The sequence below is a fragment of the Egretta garzetta genome, unplaced genomic scaffold (assembly GCF_000687185.1).
Source record: "Egretta garzetta isolate BGI_Z169 unplaced genomic scaffold, ASM68718v1 scaffold497, whole genome shotgun sequence".
Taxonomy (NCBI): Eukaryota; Metazoa; Chordata; class Aves; order Pelecaniformes; family Ardeidae; genus Egretta; species Egretta garzetta.
The window spans coordinates 915,862-933,159 of NW_009260349.1; the positions used below are offsets into that span (position 1 = coordinate 915,862).

At 41.8% G+C, this 17,298-nt stretch overlaps 1 protein-coding gene across 5 annotated transcripts in view; it reads right to left on the reverse strand.

Annotated features, from left to right (window-relative positions):
- The window catches only part of RAPGEF1 (Rap guanine nucleotide exchange factor 1), a 90,147-nt gene extending 73,368 nt beyond the window's left edge, over window positions 1–16,779 (reverse strand). Inside the window, exons 1-2 of one of the 5 annotated variants that reach the window (XM_035898217.1) lie at window positions 16,551–16,779; window positions 15,876–16,117 (exon numbers count right to left, since the gene is read on the reverse strand). In XM_035898217.1, coding sequence (XP_035754110.1) covers window positions 15,876–15,894 — 19 coding nt within the window. In that variant the 5' untranslated portion in view covers window positions 15,895–16,117; window positions 16,551–16,779. Of the gene's footprint in view, window positions 1–15,875; window positions 16,137–16,550 lie in introns of those variants that run through there. The other 4 variants (XM_035898214.1, XM_035898212.1, XM_035898215.1 and 1 more) reach the window with 4 other exon arrangements.
- Between the last annotated feature and the right edge of the window lie 519 nt (window positions 16,780–17,298).

Here is a 17,298-nt window from a genome sequence, read left to right on the forward strand (position 1 = left end):
ACCCTAACTTCAACTTCTTCAAAAAAGCCAGGCTTCTTTCAAATTTGGCTTTAACCTACCCAGAAAGCATAGATTTGGAGCAATTTTCTGAGGCTTGTCTGGCAGGCTGCAGTTCTGCTGGTTCTAAATATATACCAGCTTTCTGAGCCTGAGCCTACACAAGGGAAGCTGGGCTGAAGATGGAAGCATTTCCCTAGGCTGCCAGTAGACTAGCAACACATTTAAAAACCCTCATCAAATTAAGTGCTTAATTACAACTCAGACTTTGAGACTTTCCTTCCGGGAAATTTATTAGTCTCCCACAAAAGAAATTGCAACATACAAGCCAAAAAAAGCAGAGCTTGGAGAGCGTTAGCCCATCAAATCACACCTTGTACTAGATTCCTCACCCTAATTCCCTGAGAATATAAGGCGAGAGCCACAACTTAATTTCAGATTCTTGAGCCTCCGTGAAAGATTAGGATCAAGATAACCAGGAGGCTAAATCATGAACAGTAGTCTCATGTAAAAAGTTAGGAAAAGTTTGTTGAGAAGAGTGGATGGAAAGCTAGCTGTGCATGGGCCTTCCACACTTGACTTGGTCAGCGTGCTAGAGGCAGGGCCACAAAGGATACTGCTTGGAGAAGGTCTCAACATAGCCTTTTGCACAGCCACCTAAATTTTGCCAGCAAATCATGGCTACAGCCTTGCCGGCCCGCTCTGTTCCTCTAGGTGGCATGCTCTGTGCACACAACATTACCTGCATTTTCCCACAAATGCAGAGATGGCACCACTACACAGCACTACATCTTCCACTCTCACTATCTAATGAGATCTCACATGCCTTAAAAACATGAACTAACAACCCGCTCACAGGGTATAGAGCTCCAGTGATAAACTGAAAAGCCCACAGAAGCTTAAGGAGAAGTAGATGTCATCTGAACTAAGTAACAAATTAAATCACACCAGTAAATGAAACAAGGGCAAAAGTTGTACTCACTATTCTCGCCTCACTCCAGACAGCACTTTCCATCACCACCCATCGTGAAGTCAAAAGGACAGAATAAATTCTTGCACAATGCTCTAACAATGTAAAGCTTTAGATAAACATTAAGCATTACACATTTTCCTTTTTGATTCATGAAATTATTGCACAAGGGAAATTGAATCTTGTTCTCAAAATAAGCCAGAACATCCCACATTTCCCATTGCTACCACCCTCATGAGCCATGGCCCGAGAATGGCAAGCGAAGCTCTATTGCTTGGGCAAGATGTGTATGCATGCTCCTTTGCTGTGACTTACGTACCACTATTTGCTGGCACATCCCTATACATCTCCAGGACAACCCCGCTGAATCAAAACCTTGTGACAGGCTCCTAGACAGGATGTGCTACAAGCGACATGAGTGTACGCATCAAAAAAATCATAAACTAAGAGACACAAAGGGCAGTGAGAGGTGACAAAGAAAAAATCATACCCTGGTATCAACAACAAGGAACAATACAAAATGAAAAGCAATTCAAAAGCAGAGCTCAAATGAACGAAGGAAGTAACTGAACTTGGGTTGGAAGTAGCTCAGCGGCCAAGCTAGGAAACTATTACATTGGGTTCACTTGTACGATGCATCAACCTCACGTGAAGGGTTTCACCCTTCAGCGGCTTATCTCTGCATTCTCAGCGTCCAGACAGGTTCATGTTTGGAGCACAGTGCTCCCTGGAACACAGTACTTCTTGCTTACTCTGTCTTCCATGAGCCAAAGGTCAGCAGTTCTGGTATAGCCACCTGCACCCAGGAGGAGCCCACCAGAGCCCAGCACCTCCTCTGCTGCTCACAGCTGGCATGGCTCAGAGGTTTCTGGCCCAAAATAAAAATTTCTTTTTTTCCAGAAAATGGCAACTACAGAAATTCGCTGACATGTCCGTTAATTAAACTTCTTGGTGAAAAGCTACATATCAGTCTTGACAGAAGTCAGTTCTGTGATTAAAAACAGACTATGACAAAAAAGCCCCAACGTACTGATGATGTCCATTAATTAAACTTTTTGGTGAAAAGCTACATATCAGTCTTGACATTCTGTGATTAAAAACAGAGACAGACTATGACAAAAAAGCCCCAACGTACTGATTAGGAAACTCAGGGCAGGAAAAGGACTTGTATTTCAAGTGTGTACCCTGTCTAACACAGCCCTTGGTAGAAACCCAGTCTAGGAAATGTTAAAAGCCATGGAGCCAGTTGAGATGCCTACTTACAGAGACAGAAACTGCTACATCAACTCAACATGGGATAAATCAAATAAATCTGTACCCTGGAGCAAGAGTCTGGGGAGTGTCCAGGCAAGCCTTTACAAATATTAACTAGCCTGAAGTTAAATACCTCTCTGTAAACTATCCTACAGAGTTTGATTCCGTAAGTACCAGAAACTTCTTCAAATATAAAATTCCAAGCAAGTAAAAATATGAAAGCAGTTCCTGATACAGCTTAACCATACTTTGGTGCTGATCATTTAAGCTCACACTGCTTCCTACTGATATTAAGGTATCCACAAGATTTTTCATATGGCTTACTCATAATGAACAGCTGCTCTGGCAACTGCTGGAGTCAGCATGTACTTCCTGCCTTGAAAAAAAGTCATCAATATATCTCAGTACAGAAAATCATGCTCTCTCTAAAACAATTCATGATAGCATTTAGATATCAACTGGCTACGTGCCACCGACACTCCCTGAAACAATGGCTACACCCTCTATACAGCTAAAAATGAAATAGCTGAAAGGGAAGACGTTTTATGCAAGTTCCCAGGGTGAAACACATCTGAGAAGCACTGGTCTGGGACAGACATTGTTCTACTGAAAGAATAAATATCTGAGTCCAAATCGTATTTCCTTCACCACCTTCCCGACTCACACAAGAAGAAAATCCATCTGAGCTTTCCTTTTACCCTTCTGGTGCTCTGTAACAGAATGAAATCCCAGCGTTTTATAAAACTGTTAAATAAATTAGAAGCGCTGCAGATTATGATTTAACCTTTCGTTAACATTGCTTGTAGCGCCAGTGAGACCATTTGCCAGCTAAGGAGAGGTCTGAAACTCTTTCCATGTTGACTTTACGCTGAATACAAATGTGGAGTGATCTGCCTGTACAGCGAGTCCTCAACCACAGAGATCTCCTCGTGCAGCAATGCTGCCTACAATGCCGCCACAGTGAGACAGGGTGTCAAGACAAACATCACTGTATTAATTGCATCTGTTGATTAACCAGCCCAAGAACACCCTTGTTTCAATCACAGGCTTTATAAGACAGTACTGAAATGTTACTGTCAGTGTTCAGATGGATGAGTCAACAGATGAAATACAAAAGCATTTGTAAGGAGACTCTTGCTGGAGTAATTTGATAAGCTGCTCAGCTACACAAAATGATGGTCTTTATTGACCTAGCTTGCTCATATAGTCCTTAACTTGGGTTTATGTTTCAGTCTTGTTTTTTGCAAGCTGTCCAGTCAAAGCTGGGCAAACATACATGTACTGTTACCTTTGCAGAGGCGAAAGATGGGTAAAGACGCGGAACCAATCTGAAAATTGTTTAAAAAGTCCTATTAGTTACTAATCCTTCTCACTTGGGGAGTTTACAATGGCTTTCCTTGACCATGCGGAGTGAAAGACCTTTCAAACCAACAGGAGAATATAACACTGGGGCCTGGGGGTTCCGACCACCGCAGGAAGCACTGGCTGCACACCGCAGGCAAGCCTCTCCTTCCATTCTCACTTGGCTGAAATGATTTCTGCGATGCCACGTAAGGTCAGTAGATTCAGGTTACTGAAAAAATGACATTTTAAACCTGATATCTCTCTCATCCAAACCCATCTGCAATTCATCTTTTAAGGCTCAGATTATTCATTCTGGGGGAATTATCCACTAATCAGTTTTTATCTCCAAACTAGGTCCTCATGCTTGCAGCTAGACAAGAGCTCAGGCTGGCAGGGGTTTTGGTTCCCTCCGCTCTCACCGGAGGGCACGGTAACAGAACAGTCTCAAAAATACATTTTATTTCAACTCCATGACAAAAGGCAGGTCTGTGCTAAGGAAACTTGCACCAGTTTACCTGCCAACACCTCACGTAGCCAAGGTACGGAGGCACAAAGCCAGGCTTCAAGCTATGAACCCCCTTCACTGGGCTGGGCCTTAGTTCTTTACACCTTCCTGCACAGGGAACTGCTGTGTGTGGTTCTTGCCCACCATGATTTTATAAAGTAGGATAAAACCAAAGCAAAACCAGTAGGCACAACAGGAAAAGGGCATGAGGACTCCAGTATTTCCCCAAAAATACACATAAGCAGAAAGCGGTCGGCACTGACTTTTGGCTCTTAAGCACGTTCACTCACCAGCCTGGCTGCTCTTCTGTTCAATATTTGTCACAGCCAAGTGTGAAACTCAAGAGGAGCATGTGGTCAAGTGAGTCAATACTGGGTTCTGCAAGTCCTTCACCCCTACAGCTCGTCCTTTTGCTACAGCCCTGCTCTGTTCCAGCAAAGCATTTCACATCAACTGCTCATGTGCTACAAAAGCGGTCGGTTCCATCCACTCGCCTGTACTATGCACCAGCACGAAATTCAGTCCCTTCTCCAACCCTCAGAGCAGACATCCCTGTTCTGCAGGGGCTTCGAAATACGATGTGTCCTGCATTTGCAACTATCATGCAAAAAACCCCCAAATCCAGGCAGATAAGTTGCCTCCTGCATTTCACCCAGAAGCCAAGGCAATTACTTCAAAACCTGCAGCTCGCATCAGTAAACACAGCAACATAATAATTTTGGTTTATCTAATTTTCAATTTTGACGACGATGTAAAAACAAAAACAAACCCAAACAAAACTCAACTGGATTTCTCCTGACAAGCAAGATGCTGAACTGGCCCAAAATTCATATTTTACCCACCACAAAAGAGAAATTCTGGAGATTCTTCACCTGGTATGATTCAGGATAAAGGGATTTTACAGCTGTACAAGTGAAGATATTTTGGGAAAGAGAAATGTTAATTCCCTCTGGGTCATTTAATAAAATCTAAACATCATAGCTTAAAATAATCCTGACAGATAAAGCAGGCCAGATTCCTATCCAATACAGTAGAACCAGGTACTGCATCAAAACTCTTTTATATCTTCTCCTTGGGTAAAATAGCAGGGATGGAGAAAAAGGAACCATTTACACAGCAGAGCAGGAATCTCTCTACTCACACACATTTGTTTTACTCTGCAAGTATTGACAGATGAGTAATGAAAACTCTGCTGCAGACACGGGCTCTTCTTCAAGGCAGCATCAGTTAATAAACCACAACCACAGCTGCAAAAATATTAAGGAATTTAACTAAATGACTCCTTCAAGGGCACAGGATTGCAGAAGGAGCCAGTTTTTGTGCTTTGTTATCATCCCAAAGCTTAAGATCATAGTGTGCAGCATCAACACAAACCAGTGTTACTTTTCTGGGTATGAGAGCTTTGAACAACAATTCCATTAAATGTATACTATTAATATTTCTAGCATGATTTTTTTCCCCATTATGACAGTATTTGAAACTTAGCATATTAGGCTGCCACAGCTTTTAGATGTGAAGTACCTCATCTGAGAAGTATTAAATGATAAAAACAAATGAAAATAATAGTAATAATAAAACCCACAGCCTGTTAGCTCTCCCCACAGGACAAGCCACAGCACTGGTAACATCGCCGAGAACAGTGTTTTGCATGAGTTACCAGCTTTGGATGCCAGACTCAGACCGGGACCTCGATCAACATTCATGTTGACAGCACATGCACACTGGAAATTATTCCAGAATCACTTATGCTTTCCTTTGATGGGGGAATTTTTTTGCATGTTGCCAGTGGAGCTCGAACAGCCTGGATGATCAATGGCTGTAACCTTAGATGGTATTATTTATACCAGTCCTAAGTACTTACAGAACTTGAGAGGTATCAAAACCATGACACAAGCGATCAACAACTTGCCAACATGGTTTTTGTTGTTACTAACACCCTTACACACCTTGTTGCCAGAGAGTCTCAGGATTTATAGATAAACTCATCCACTCAGCTGCCAGAAATAATCCCTCCAATGTTTCCTTCTTTATCATGTCAACTTCAGCCAGAGCAAAAAGTGTAAAATACCCATTCGGGTGGTAACCCTGAACACAGATAATTGTGGTCAACTACCAGGTAAGTATTTTATCCTTGTGCTGCTGCACATAATAAAAAGCCGCAACAATCCTGACAACCCCAGGCACTGACACGAGTTACACCAACGTCTGGTCTGAATGATGGTTTTGATCCCTTGGACCTTGGTGCTGCCCAGGCTGCCAGCCAAATGGAAGCGCAGAGAAGTTCTCCTGTGTATCACTTGCGGCGTACCTGATGTCCCCAGGGAGCCCTAGAGGTATTACAGTGAAATGCACACCTCAGATTTGAGGTTGAATGAACAAGGCTGTAATTCAGGATAAAACCTAAGAGTAAGAGCTGCCAATGCATATTTAAAGAATTTATACAAGTGCTTTCACCCGAGACAGGCAGGAGCAAAACCATCTTTGTTTAAAGCCTACCTGGAAATATACACAGACAGTAATGAGAACCAAATTCTCTCTTTACAGTTTTTAGGGATTCATTTGCCCTGCCATTTTTACTATGATACTTTGGCTTTTAACAGCAACCCACCCTTCACTGCCCTCGATTGGCTCCTCTGAGCCGTCCCCAGAAGACACACATATTTGCTTTTTCCTCAAAGGATTTTGCTTTTCCTTGGCATTCCCCGTTCCAGGCCAACAAGTTCACAATTCAAGTAGTCTTTGTTCTAGCAGCAAAGGAAAACATTTTTTTATCAGTGTTTTTTACCTTTCAGCCTGATGCCAAATCATCAGCTGATGGAACGTGATACCTCGCATCTCCCTGGGCTGAGCAGCACAAGGGAAAGCAAAGAAATTCAACTTTAAAAGGTCTGGTGTCTGTTTCATCTTTGGGAACTAACAGCAAATTAGGTAAAAATGTTGCCAGCTCACAGACCCAGCGCCAGCAGCAGGATTAATATTAAGTGAGCTCTTGCAGGCATCCTCTTTGTGGTACGTAGGTTCTCTAGTTAGTTCTCTCAGCAGCAACTTGCCTGTGAGATGGGGTTTTTTTGGAGGCAAGGGGTCTTCTCCTAACCCTGGCTTCCTCCCAAAGAGTCATGCAGTCTGGGGGGTGAATGTCATGGCCAAACAGTACGTTTGCTTCAGCTCTGCGAGAAACAGGCGTGCCAAAGCAAGGCTGGCAGGGAAGAAATGCCTTCCCCGGCTCTGCCTCAACCAAAGATGCAGCAAGCAGTTGGCGAAATCAATGCATTCAGCTTCACGTAACGGTAGGATCAAGCAAATATCTAAAATCTCATTGAACAGCTTCCCAACAGGACAGGAATCTGCCCGGGGATGGGATTCATCTCCCCCAAACTTAGCTGGGTAAAGGCTTAGGCATTATGGTCTACACTAGGCATGGTCACCACGGGCTTTTCCTATGGTCTCTGGTGAAAGATGGGCATTTCCAAACCAGCCTAACCACTATTAAATCCTTTTGACAACTGCTGGAATCCACAAAGGACTAGAAATTATTAGAACAAAAATCATACATAAATAAAAAATATTTTAGACTTTGTATACACAAAATTGTACCTATTTCAGTATAGGTGCAATTTTGAACCAGCTTCACAAAATTGACTGATTCTGAGCAAGGATAGTCTCAAATGACCATAAATCTCTCTTCTAGTATTTATCTTGCCTTCATAAATTTAGAGGCACAAGCTTAAAGAATGCAATCAGTTTTTAATTAATACAAGTGTGCTGGTGCAAGAAGTTTAATGGAGAAAGGAGGAGCAGTTTCTAGGCAATAAAGAATTTATATTGTTCATTCTTAGACCTTGCCTATACATGAAGGTTGCATCAATTAATCCAGCTCAGGTTAAACTAGAGTAGCTCACTGCTCAATTTTCTCCTATTTTCTCAAAATACAGTCAGATTTATCTCATGCCTGTGAATTCTACAGTGCAAGACATACAAACATGAGACAAGTTTAGACTGACAAAATGCTTATGCAACTGAATGAGTCTAAGATCATAACCTTAGTTAAATCATGGAACAGCAAACTGCATCATCCAGGTCTTATTTGAAAAGAAAAAAAAAGTCCTTTGCTATGAGGAGCAAAACTAGTGAAACGCTATCTATTCTTCCTCCAACACAAGAAATCTAGCTTCCTCGCATCTCCCTTGGCACCCCCCTGAACAAGAAGCACTATGTGTGTTCGTGATTCGGAAACGACGTGTCTACCAGTTGACACCGGGTGGCCAGAGTACGGGACAGCTACATTTTCCCTTTTACCATAACTATTTGTGGTCTCTTCGTTCTACTCAGTCTTCTACAGAAAACGTCCAGAAATTTAAATAAATTCCTAATATCGATTCCTCTGCAAAGTTTGACTGAAATTGGGCAAGAGGTCCAAGAGTTCTAACAGAGGATGGATAAGCCATTGCTATTTCCTTATGAAAAGATGCTACAGATTAAGTAAGAGAGGTACAGACATAAGGAACAAGCTTACCTCTGAGCAGACCCACCAAGTTACGCATCAAGACTCAGTGGCTCTTCTTTAAAAGGATGCTGTACACCTGATCTAGTTAAAGGTGTAGGGGGGTTGGACTAGATGACCTCTAAAGGTCCCTTCCAACCCAAAACATTCTGTGATTCTATGATATTACAAAATTGGCCATATTTGAGAGAGCCAGCTCATTGTAAACAATGTACTTTAAATACCTTTTCTTGTATTCATTAGAACATTTTAACAGGGTGGTTCTACAACTTTCCGAAGTGCCTCTCCTGTAAGCTACAACAGACCAGACTGATAGAGCAGGAGACAGAAGCGCCGCTGTTCCCGGTGACAAAAGAGCCAACAGCTATTCACAGAGCAAACAGAAAAAACTGAGCTGAAAACAGAGAAACTCCCCACCTCAGTTTCTGTCAGTTATGTTCTCCTAGGTATTGCTCATAAAGATACAAGATTTTTTTAAGTCATGTGACTTTCAGATGCATAATGTTTTTTGTGTACTGCAAATTTCTCCCACACAGTAGCCCCGGAGAAGCAATTCCAAGCAGTAAAAGAGTAAACTCAACCCCTGCACCACTCTTACCATGCTCCATCAAAACCTGGCATCAGATTTAACATACTATTTCATGTGACCTTTGCAAGGATATTTATACAGAGAAACCACCTCCTGCACAAACCATTTGTGCTCTACATTTTCTCTAAGTTAAGTCCCTGTGAATTCATAGATGAACTCTAACTAAATCTGTTGGTAGACCTCCCTAGTTCCTCAAACTTATTGTTCTTGTATATAATTCAGTTTAAAGCTTTTTCTAATTAGAAAAGCAGAAAACATACTCTTAAAAAAAATCAGATGGAAAAAATGTATCCAGATTGGGATATTTGATTTCTTTGTATATGAAAGCTGCAGTACAGCTCAATCCCAACAATGAAATGCAAGGTTGCACTGTTAAGCAAAAAGTGGATGGGAACCATCCACACTTTATCTCCCCATCTTCCAATTGATAAACTGAAGTTAATAGTTAGAGCACAAAATGAAAGACTATCACCCAAGGAAAACTGTCTTTCAAACAGTACTGCCCTGCTAACTGAAGCCATCAGATGGATTCACTGAGCACTGCTGTCTAGAATTGGTTGGAATGTACTGTACATCCAGAACTGAAATATCGATTTCCCTGGGTGCCCTTTGTTACATGACGTTTGGTTCGCAAAGGAAACTTTCTAAATATGGAATTAATTCCTGAGGCTGTTTTACCACCTCTTGGGCAGTACAGACAGGACAGATGGGTGGACTGAGAAGCACAATAAAAACATCGAAAGGTAGGGGATAAAACAGCACATCCTGAACTTGCTCCTTTTACTCCCACTCTAATTATTAAAGACTGCCTGCAAACTACAGTTTAATAGATACAGAAGTACATATTCAGTCTCTTGGTAAAATTCTATCAAGGTTTAATCAACCAATCAAGCTGCAGCATCTCTTTACTCCAACTTTACCAGCTATGGGTAACTATTCTTTGATTTTAACCTTTGCTGATTTTTTCCTTTCTTTCCAGATGCCTAAAAAGAAAATTCTCATCTATTTTCTTTCAAAACCCAAGATTTTTTGTACATGTGAGGGATGAAATTAAAGATCTTGTTTGGAATATAAATGAGACTGGTTCAGTGAATATGTTAAGTACGCAACAAAGGGCATCCCCACATGAAGCCTTCAGAGAGAAAGAATGAGAGCATGAGAGTGCAAGCAAGCTTTAACCTTTCTCCCTCAGCAGAATAATGAATTAATATTTCCTCCGAGGCACTGATGGCCATACCAAGATGCTAACTTGACTCACAAAATGCACAGCATTTTCATGACACCAGAAAAGCTCTACACAAAGCAGCAGAGCTCATCATCCAGGTAAAGTAAGATAATGCAAAACATGTTTTTGCTTAATTCAAAGGGCCTCAGCCCCATAATTAAGAAATCTCTTCTTCGGGTGCCACCCGTGCTCAAACGACCCTCTCAGTGGTATGAAAGGGGAACGAAAAAAATGAAAAAAACCCATGAAGCCAAAATGCTAACCAAGGCTTAGAATCTTCATACAGCTCTTGTCAATTCTCAAATCTTTTAGATTATTTTCCTAAATATGATAAAATAGAAAGCAAGTATAGGAGAACCAATCCTCCCAAATACTGTTGATATCTTTTCTCCCACAACACTAAGTGAATGCTCCGATTCAGATCATCTTTTTCTTATTCTTGTTTCTATTCACTTCTTCCTTGCTTTCAACATGAAAACATGATCTTACAAAGTCCAGAGAAGGTGAGCTATGGTAGCAACTCAAACAGCAAAGAGATTTAACATCAAGAGACCGTTTCAAAGCTGAAGAGTTTAAACCAAAATACGCAATGCAAATAAATGTAGACCAATAATCCGATCCATCAACTTTCTCAGGTTGCTTCACAGAGTATGTGGGGACATAATTTCTCTCTCACATAGAGGAAGCAATTTCATCTATCAGCATCAATGTCACGTACCACAAGAAGAGATCGGAAATGTATTTTTGAGAGTGGATGCTATGGGTCAGGTAATGTAGCTGTAAATTTGTCAGGCTGCAGTAACGTGAATAGCAGAACTGCAGAACATTCTTCTGGCAGCACGTCCCAACCTGCAGGATTCCTGCAGCTTTTCCGGATTGCTGAAATTCATCTTCTGTCTCTCTGCCTTGGAACAGACTCCATGAAAGCCGCTGGGAGTCTCCTCCGTGTCCGCTTTCCCTTTTTGTCATCCGTCTGTCTTCTCCTATCTGCTCTACTTGCACGCAACTCTCCCCACCATTCCCTCCCCTTCTAACATCCAGGGCTTCCACATCCTCTCACTCCCTTTCTGGTCTTTCCAACCATTCCATCAATATCTCCACTTGCGATGTCCCTTTTCCCTTCTCTGGACACCTTTTTATACACCTTGAAGTTCCAGGGCTGCAAATTCAGACTGGCAAAGCTGAATAAATCTCATTTTCCTCCAACCAGCTCTCCCTTTTCCTCTAATCTCTACTGAAGGATGACACACTGTTCTTTATTACCATCCCCTCATCCCATTATGTTCTCCAGTATTTCTCAACTGTACACCATGAAAACCAAGCTTTGGTTATTTAGACAAAACTGACAAATAACAAAGCTAATATTCTTGCAATAGCTATGTGATTCCAATACTCCTTCCCTACTGCTTCCACGACAATGGCTGAATCCTACAGTTTGCTACTGTTAACGTAACGTTAATGAAGAAAAAAAGACAGCTGTAACACCAAAGCAGAATTTCCCAAATATTCAGGCACTTACAGAACAATAAAGTTTCAATTGCTGTCAGAGAGAAAAGCCTATTCTGCCACAAATTTGAGAAGCTGAAGTATCCCTCTCCCTGCACAGGTTTTTCTCCAGATAACGCAAGGTCTCCACAGGAAGAATACAGACTGGAAGGATTCATTTCACTGCTCAGCAACAGTACACAGAGGTCAATGGCTTTGCAAACCAGCAAAAGATCCCAAAACTCCAGATCTCTAGTATCAGCAGAAAAACGTTGGGATGATTTACCTTGGAAAATGGAACAAGTTATATCCTCTACATCTATCCAAACTATGCAAAATGATGGGTGTGGTGAGGAGCAGGAGAGAGGAAGGCAGCTATTAAATCACCTTACCTGTAGCTCTGACATGTAATTTGTTGTTTTTAATATACTACATAGTTTCTGGAGTTTAATCTGGCTGAAAGACAGGCGATGCTCTCTATCATCTTACCTTTGCTGGGGTAGAAGGATCTTCCAAAGTAGATGCTATGATAACTAACGATTCCAGCTGTCACCTCTCAGAAACCCAACTGAGAAGTATCTAGACATCTCCTGTAATACACATAATGACTGAGTGCTTGAATTAAATCTGATCAGCCATCAAATGCCTCTGCCAGGGAAAGGTATAACATCTCTCTAGCTTCTTTAAAATAAAGTCTAGAAAGTTAACACTTCATGTTCCTCCACTTGTAGTTAAGATGCTGTAAACTTTGGAATCGAATGCTCTCCTTCCAAAGGATTTGTAAGTCAACGGCAAAGCTCATTTTGCCAGTACTACCCACACACTTCCAACTTTGGAATAAATGAGGAGTTAATGTATAGTTTTTAAAAAAGACCCACACCTTTGCATCAGAGTCTTTCTAATATAGCACAGATGCCTGTACAGATAGGGTTATTAGAATTTCAGCTGAGGTATCAGCTGCAATTCAAAACTTCCAAGAAGATGAACAAAGCCCCAAGGAAACCTTAAAAAGCAGTTAGAGATACCCTCCCTTCCCTAGGAATAGATACCAGGTTTCTTCCACTCATGCAATACATTGCAACAAATAAAGCCATGCTGATAGATTACAGGTCCCTTACAAATAGGAAATGTGCTCTGCAAGTGAAGCAATGGACCTGGATGAGGGACGTTTGTGTTACGATCTTGACTGACGCCAAACTTCCACTCATTTTTCTGCTTGCCAGAAGGTTAGCAAGAGCCAGTAAGAGTTACCACCACATAAAAATCACACCAATAGATATATTTAGTCATTGCGGTTCAAGGAAAACGACTGCTTGCACTGAAAATAAATTTAGCAATTGTTTCCAGTTTCTGCTTTTTCACTGACTAAGGCACAACCCAGCTGCTTCACATTCCAGTAGACTTCAGCTGTCTTTTTTCTCCATTCCTTGTCCACTTCCTTCTTACAACTGCTATGACCATCTCAGTCTTGCAGCAGTTATCCCACAGGCTACATTTCTGAACACTCCAGTCTCGAAGCTATGCAACGGAACACCTGTCAAGCCTGGGCCGACTTACAAAAAAATGCAAAATTCTGCTCTTTGAGACATTTTGTAGGAAACACTAAATAGTGATCATCTTGTACCTGTGTTTTGCCTCTAAACAAAATGAGACTGAATTGTTGATGCTTTTTAAACGTGTTACAATAAAACACACATGCAATGTCACTATCTGACGGGCGTATCGTAGGAAATGTAGTAGGTGCTACAAGCCCAAGTAAGGGAGAATTGGAACTGAACTGCCCTTAGGGTTGTGCAGTGAGTCTTTAGAAGAGTTTCATTTTCAGGTACCAGGACAAGACATTTCATAGAGAATTTTTACTTTGTCTGAAACTACCAGTCAAGCAACGCTTACACCGGTCAACTGCAAAACTTCTAACTTGAAAGCCCTCACTTACACTGAAGAACATGGTACAGTGGTGAATGCACAGCTGAACCGAGAAAGAGTTCTGCCCAGTAACTCACCTAAGCATACCTCAGACAAAGAGAAACTGCAGAGAACTGTACAGGTATAAAAAATATGCAAGATAATTTCCATAGAATGATCCAAGAGATGATTACAGTTCAAAATATATCCTTCCCCAAAAGCAAGACCTCCAGGAAACTTCACGCCAAGATAAAACCATTCACAGACGCACAATTCAGAAGCATGTAAATTGGCATGGAGGACTCTGAACAAATATTAAGTTCCTATAAATATGGGAATAATTTGGCCTCCTGAATTGTTTCTTCTGTTTTGCCATTTTCCTTAAGAACAAAGTTCTCCTGGGATTACCCCTATATGTTTATACCACCAATACTAACAGAGGAGACTTCAGAGATTAATTTGCTTATCAGGCAAATGCTTATGAGTAAGAGGTGAAGACAACAGCATTTTCAGTCTGCTGGGAAGAAATACAGCGAGTTGAGTCGCGAGCAGAACAGAGACAACTGGCTGCACTCCAGCTAGGTAACGCCCTATCATCTTAAACAGTTACCATCTCAAACAACCTTTATCAGACAGCTATTGACAAAGCAAGCTTACATGGGATATGAAAACCCTGCAAGAAACTACAAGATTAAGATGGAAAACATCAAGTAGAATAAACCTTCAAAGTGTGGCACCCATATGTTCTTTGGTTTTAATAAAGGGCATTCTTGAATGGACCTGCTTCATGGAAAAGCTTTTGGTTTAGCCCTGATGGTGTCTCACTGCTCCCTTATTCTCCCTGAATGATGCAGAATAGTTCAACTCCCTGGAGCACGTAATCCATCAGGTAAATAAATACAGGAGTCCGTGTATTGCCATGGTAACAGGAAACCCAACCAGAATCTGTGACCTTCTCCACTCTTTCTTGGCATCCCTATTTTGGATTTTAGATCAAAAGACTAATTAGGGTGAGAGCAAGTATCTCCTGAAAGTGAAGACAAAAAGTCACAGTTTACAGTAACAAAAACACAACGCTGGATGCCATTCCTTCTCTTCAAGTCAATGGGGATTCTGCTTCCAAAAAGTATTTGGAAGTCTCCTGGCTGGAGCCTAACAAAACAGGCAGACTAATACCAGTGAAAACAAAATATACCATCTTATTCTACATTACCAGATGGCTCCCCTTCACTCCAAAGCAGTGCTCTGATCCGCTCTACGCTGACCCTTCTGTCGATTAAACAACAGTACAGAGAGGCTCCAGAGGGAGCCTTGTCGCCTCTTTTTGCTGGACAGGGTGGTAACCATTATCTCTAATAATTTATTATTGTTTTTTATTAAGTGCTGACAAGGTGTTTCATTTAAGGACCCAGGGAGCAGATGTATGCAAGGTCTCTAGGGATCTAACCCTATAAGGTAACACTTCTCCCGGCAGCCTGGCTAGATGAACGCGAGAGTCAAACCAAAGCCCAAGCCAATTCCAAAGTTTGTCAAGATGGCTTGTTATCAGGCAACAGCCTATTTTATTTACAACTTAATGGGTTTTGCATGTATTTCCGTTCCCATAAGAAAAAAAAACAAATTCAATTGTACACAACTACGCAGACCTCAGACCTCATAGCATTCGTTTCATGACTTTGTATCCTTTGTTCTGCTGCTGCATACATTTTGACAAATATTATCCCAGAACTACTGCAGTATTACAGACTGTGTTTATTCGGTGACGCTATTAACTGAACTGTTTGTGTCAATCACAAGTTTAAACACTCAGAAACACTGATCAAGACTGTACTGCACTGAAACAGCTGGCTTCCAGCCCTTCTTCCCTCCCCTTCCCTGTCTCTTCTCCTCCAGTTTATGTTTGGACTGGATTTAATTTTTTTTTTTTAAATACCCTTCTTAAAGAAATGAAAGTACAAGCAGTTGAAAGAGGACAGTTTCCCAGATTTACAGTCTCTTGTTCAGCAAATCATCACTACCATACACACCCGCTAGAAAGAACGCCTCCGCATCACGGCTTCACCCATTCCATCTTCAAAACTGTACATTTACAGCACTGACCTGGGGATGGATCCTGCATGATGTCTTGAGTTCTTCAATGGGAGTTCAGTGTGTTGCAAGGTCGGGTCTCTAGGTTGCGCAGCATATGATTTTTTTGTATGGTATTTTTGGCCTTTCTGTTCTATTGTTTATGGAACCGCACTGCGTTTGTGTGTGTCTACAGAGTCATCTTCCCGCGTTTGAACTCTTCACGCTGCTTCGCTGGTGTGGAGTTATATTTACTATTCTCACAGGGTTATTTACTGCACGCGAATAAACAAAATGTGATCACTTATTTATACATCTGTAATTACTGTCTATAGCGCTACCAGCAGTTATTAAAATCCCAAGCCAAATTCACCCCTAGCATAAAGAAGTGGCAATTATTTTAGAGCTGGCCCCAGGTCCATCGATGCTGCTAGCACCTTCCTTACTCAGTTACCCGCTTCCCAGACAAACAGTTGCAGCGATACACCAGTAAGCGTTGGAAAGACATAGCCAGAATCCCAAAGCAAAGCGTTATGCTGCGATTCTATGTAAGGGATCGTGCATCAGATTAACCTATGATATTTCTGGAATAACATTTGTCCCATGATGTGATGCACACTTGTTAAGACAGTAACTTAGCGCTGGGAGCTGGAAACGTGCCTACGTACTGCACTTAAAAGCCGGCTGCCAGGCAGCCAGTCTGCTTACCCCTGAAGGCCGCTCCAGAACCCATATCACAGGAGAACATACTCATATACAGTGCAGCGCAGGAGCCAGAACAAACCAGGATCGAATAATCAAAACCAGAAAGCACTGCTACCAACTTTACTCCTTTGAAACAGGAATCTTTCCAGAATTGGTGGCTGCTGTCCTGGAAAGCCTGAACACTGTACTTTGCACATCCTGACGTTCCCCAGCAGGAAACTGCCTAGCTATTCCTTAACAATAAAAAATACAAAACCAGCATTGATTTTTTTCCTCTGCTAATTAAATGCAACATAATTAAATAACTTCACTGCTTGATTTGCAAAACGCTAATTGAATCTTTAAACATACTACTCCCGCTACACAGAAAAACAGGGGCATTCAACCATCTAAAGTGACAACTGAGAACCAGACACGACTCCAGAAGCACAGAGAGACAATACGACCCGTGCTTGAGCGTTTCCTTGTGCGAGCAGAAGGGATCTCAGCAGCCTCCCCTGGCTCCGGCTCTAGGAGAGCACCCCAGGCTGAGGGGAGAGCTTTGCAAGAGAGAGGAAAAAATGAGCAAGTTCCCTCTGACATTTGCCCACGGACTCATCTTTTCTGATCTTGCACAAACACCAGAAGAGGAAAGTTGGAGAAGTTGCAATTAATCATTGCGTGTAGGCCCCAAAGCGTTGCAGCACCCCAGCTTTGCTGATGCTTTGCTACATGGAAAGGACGGCAGGGGTGCGGGAAAGTAACAAAAAGG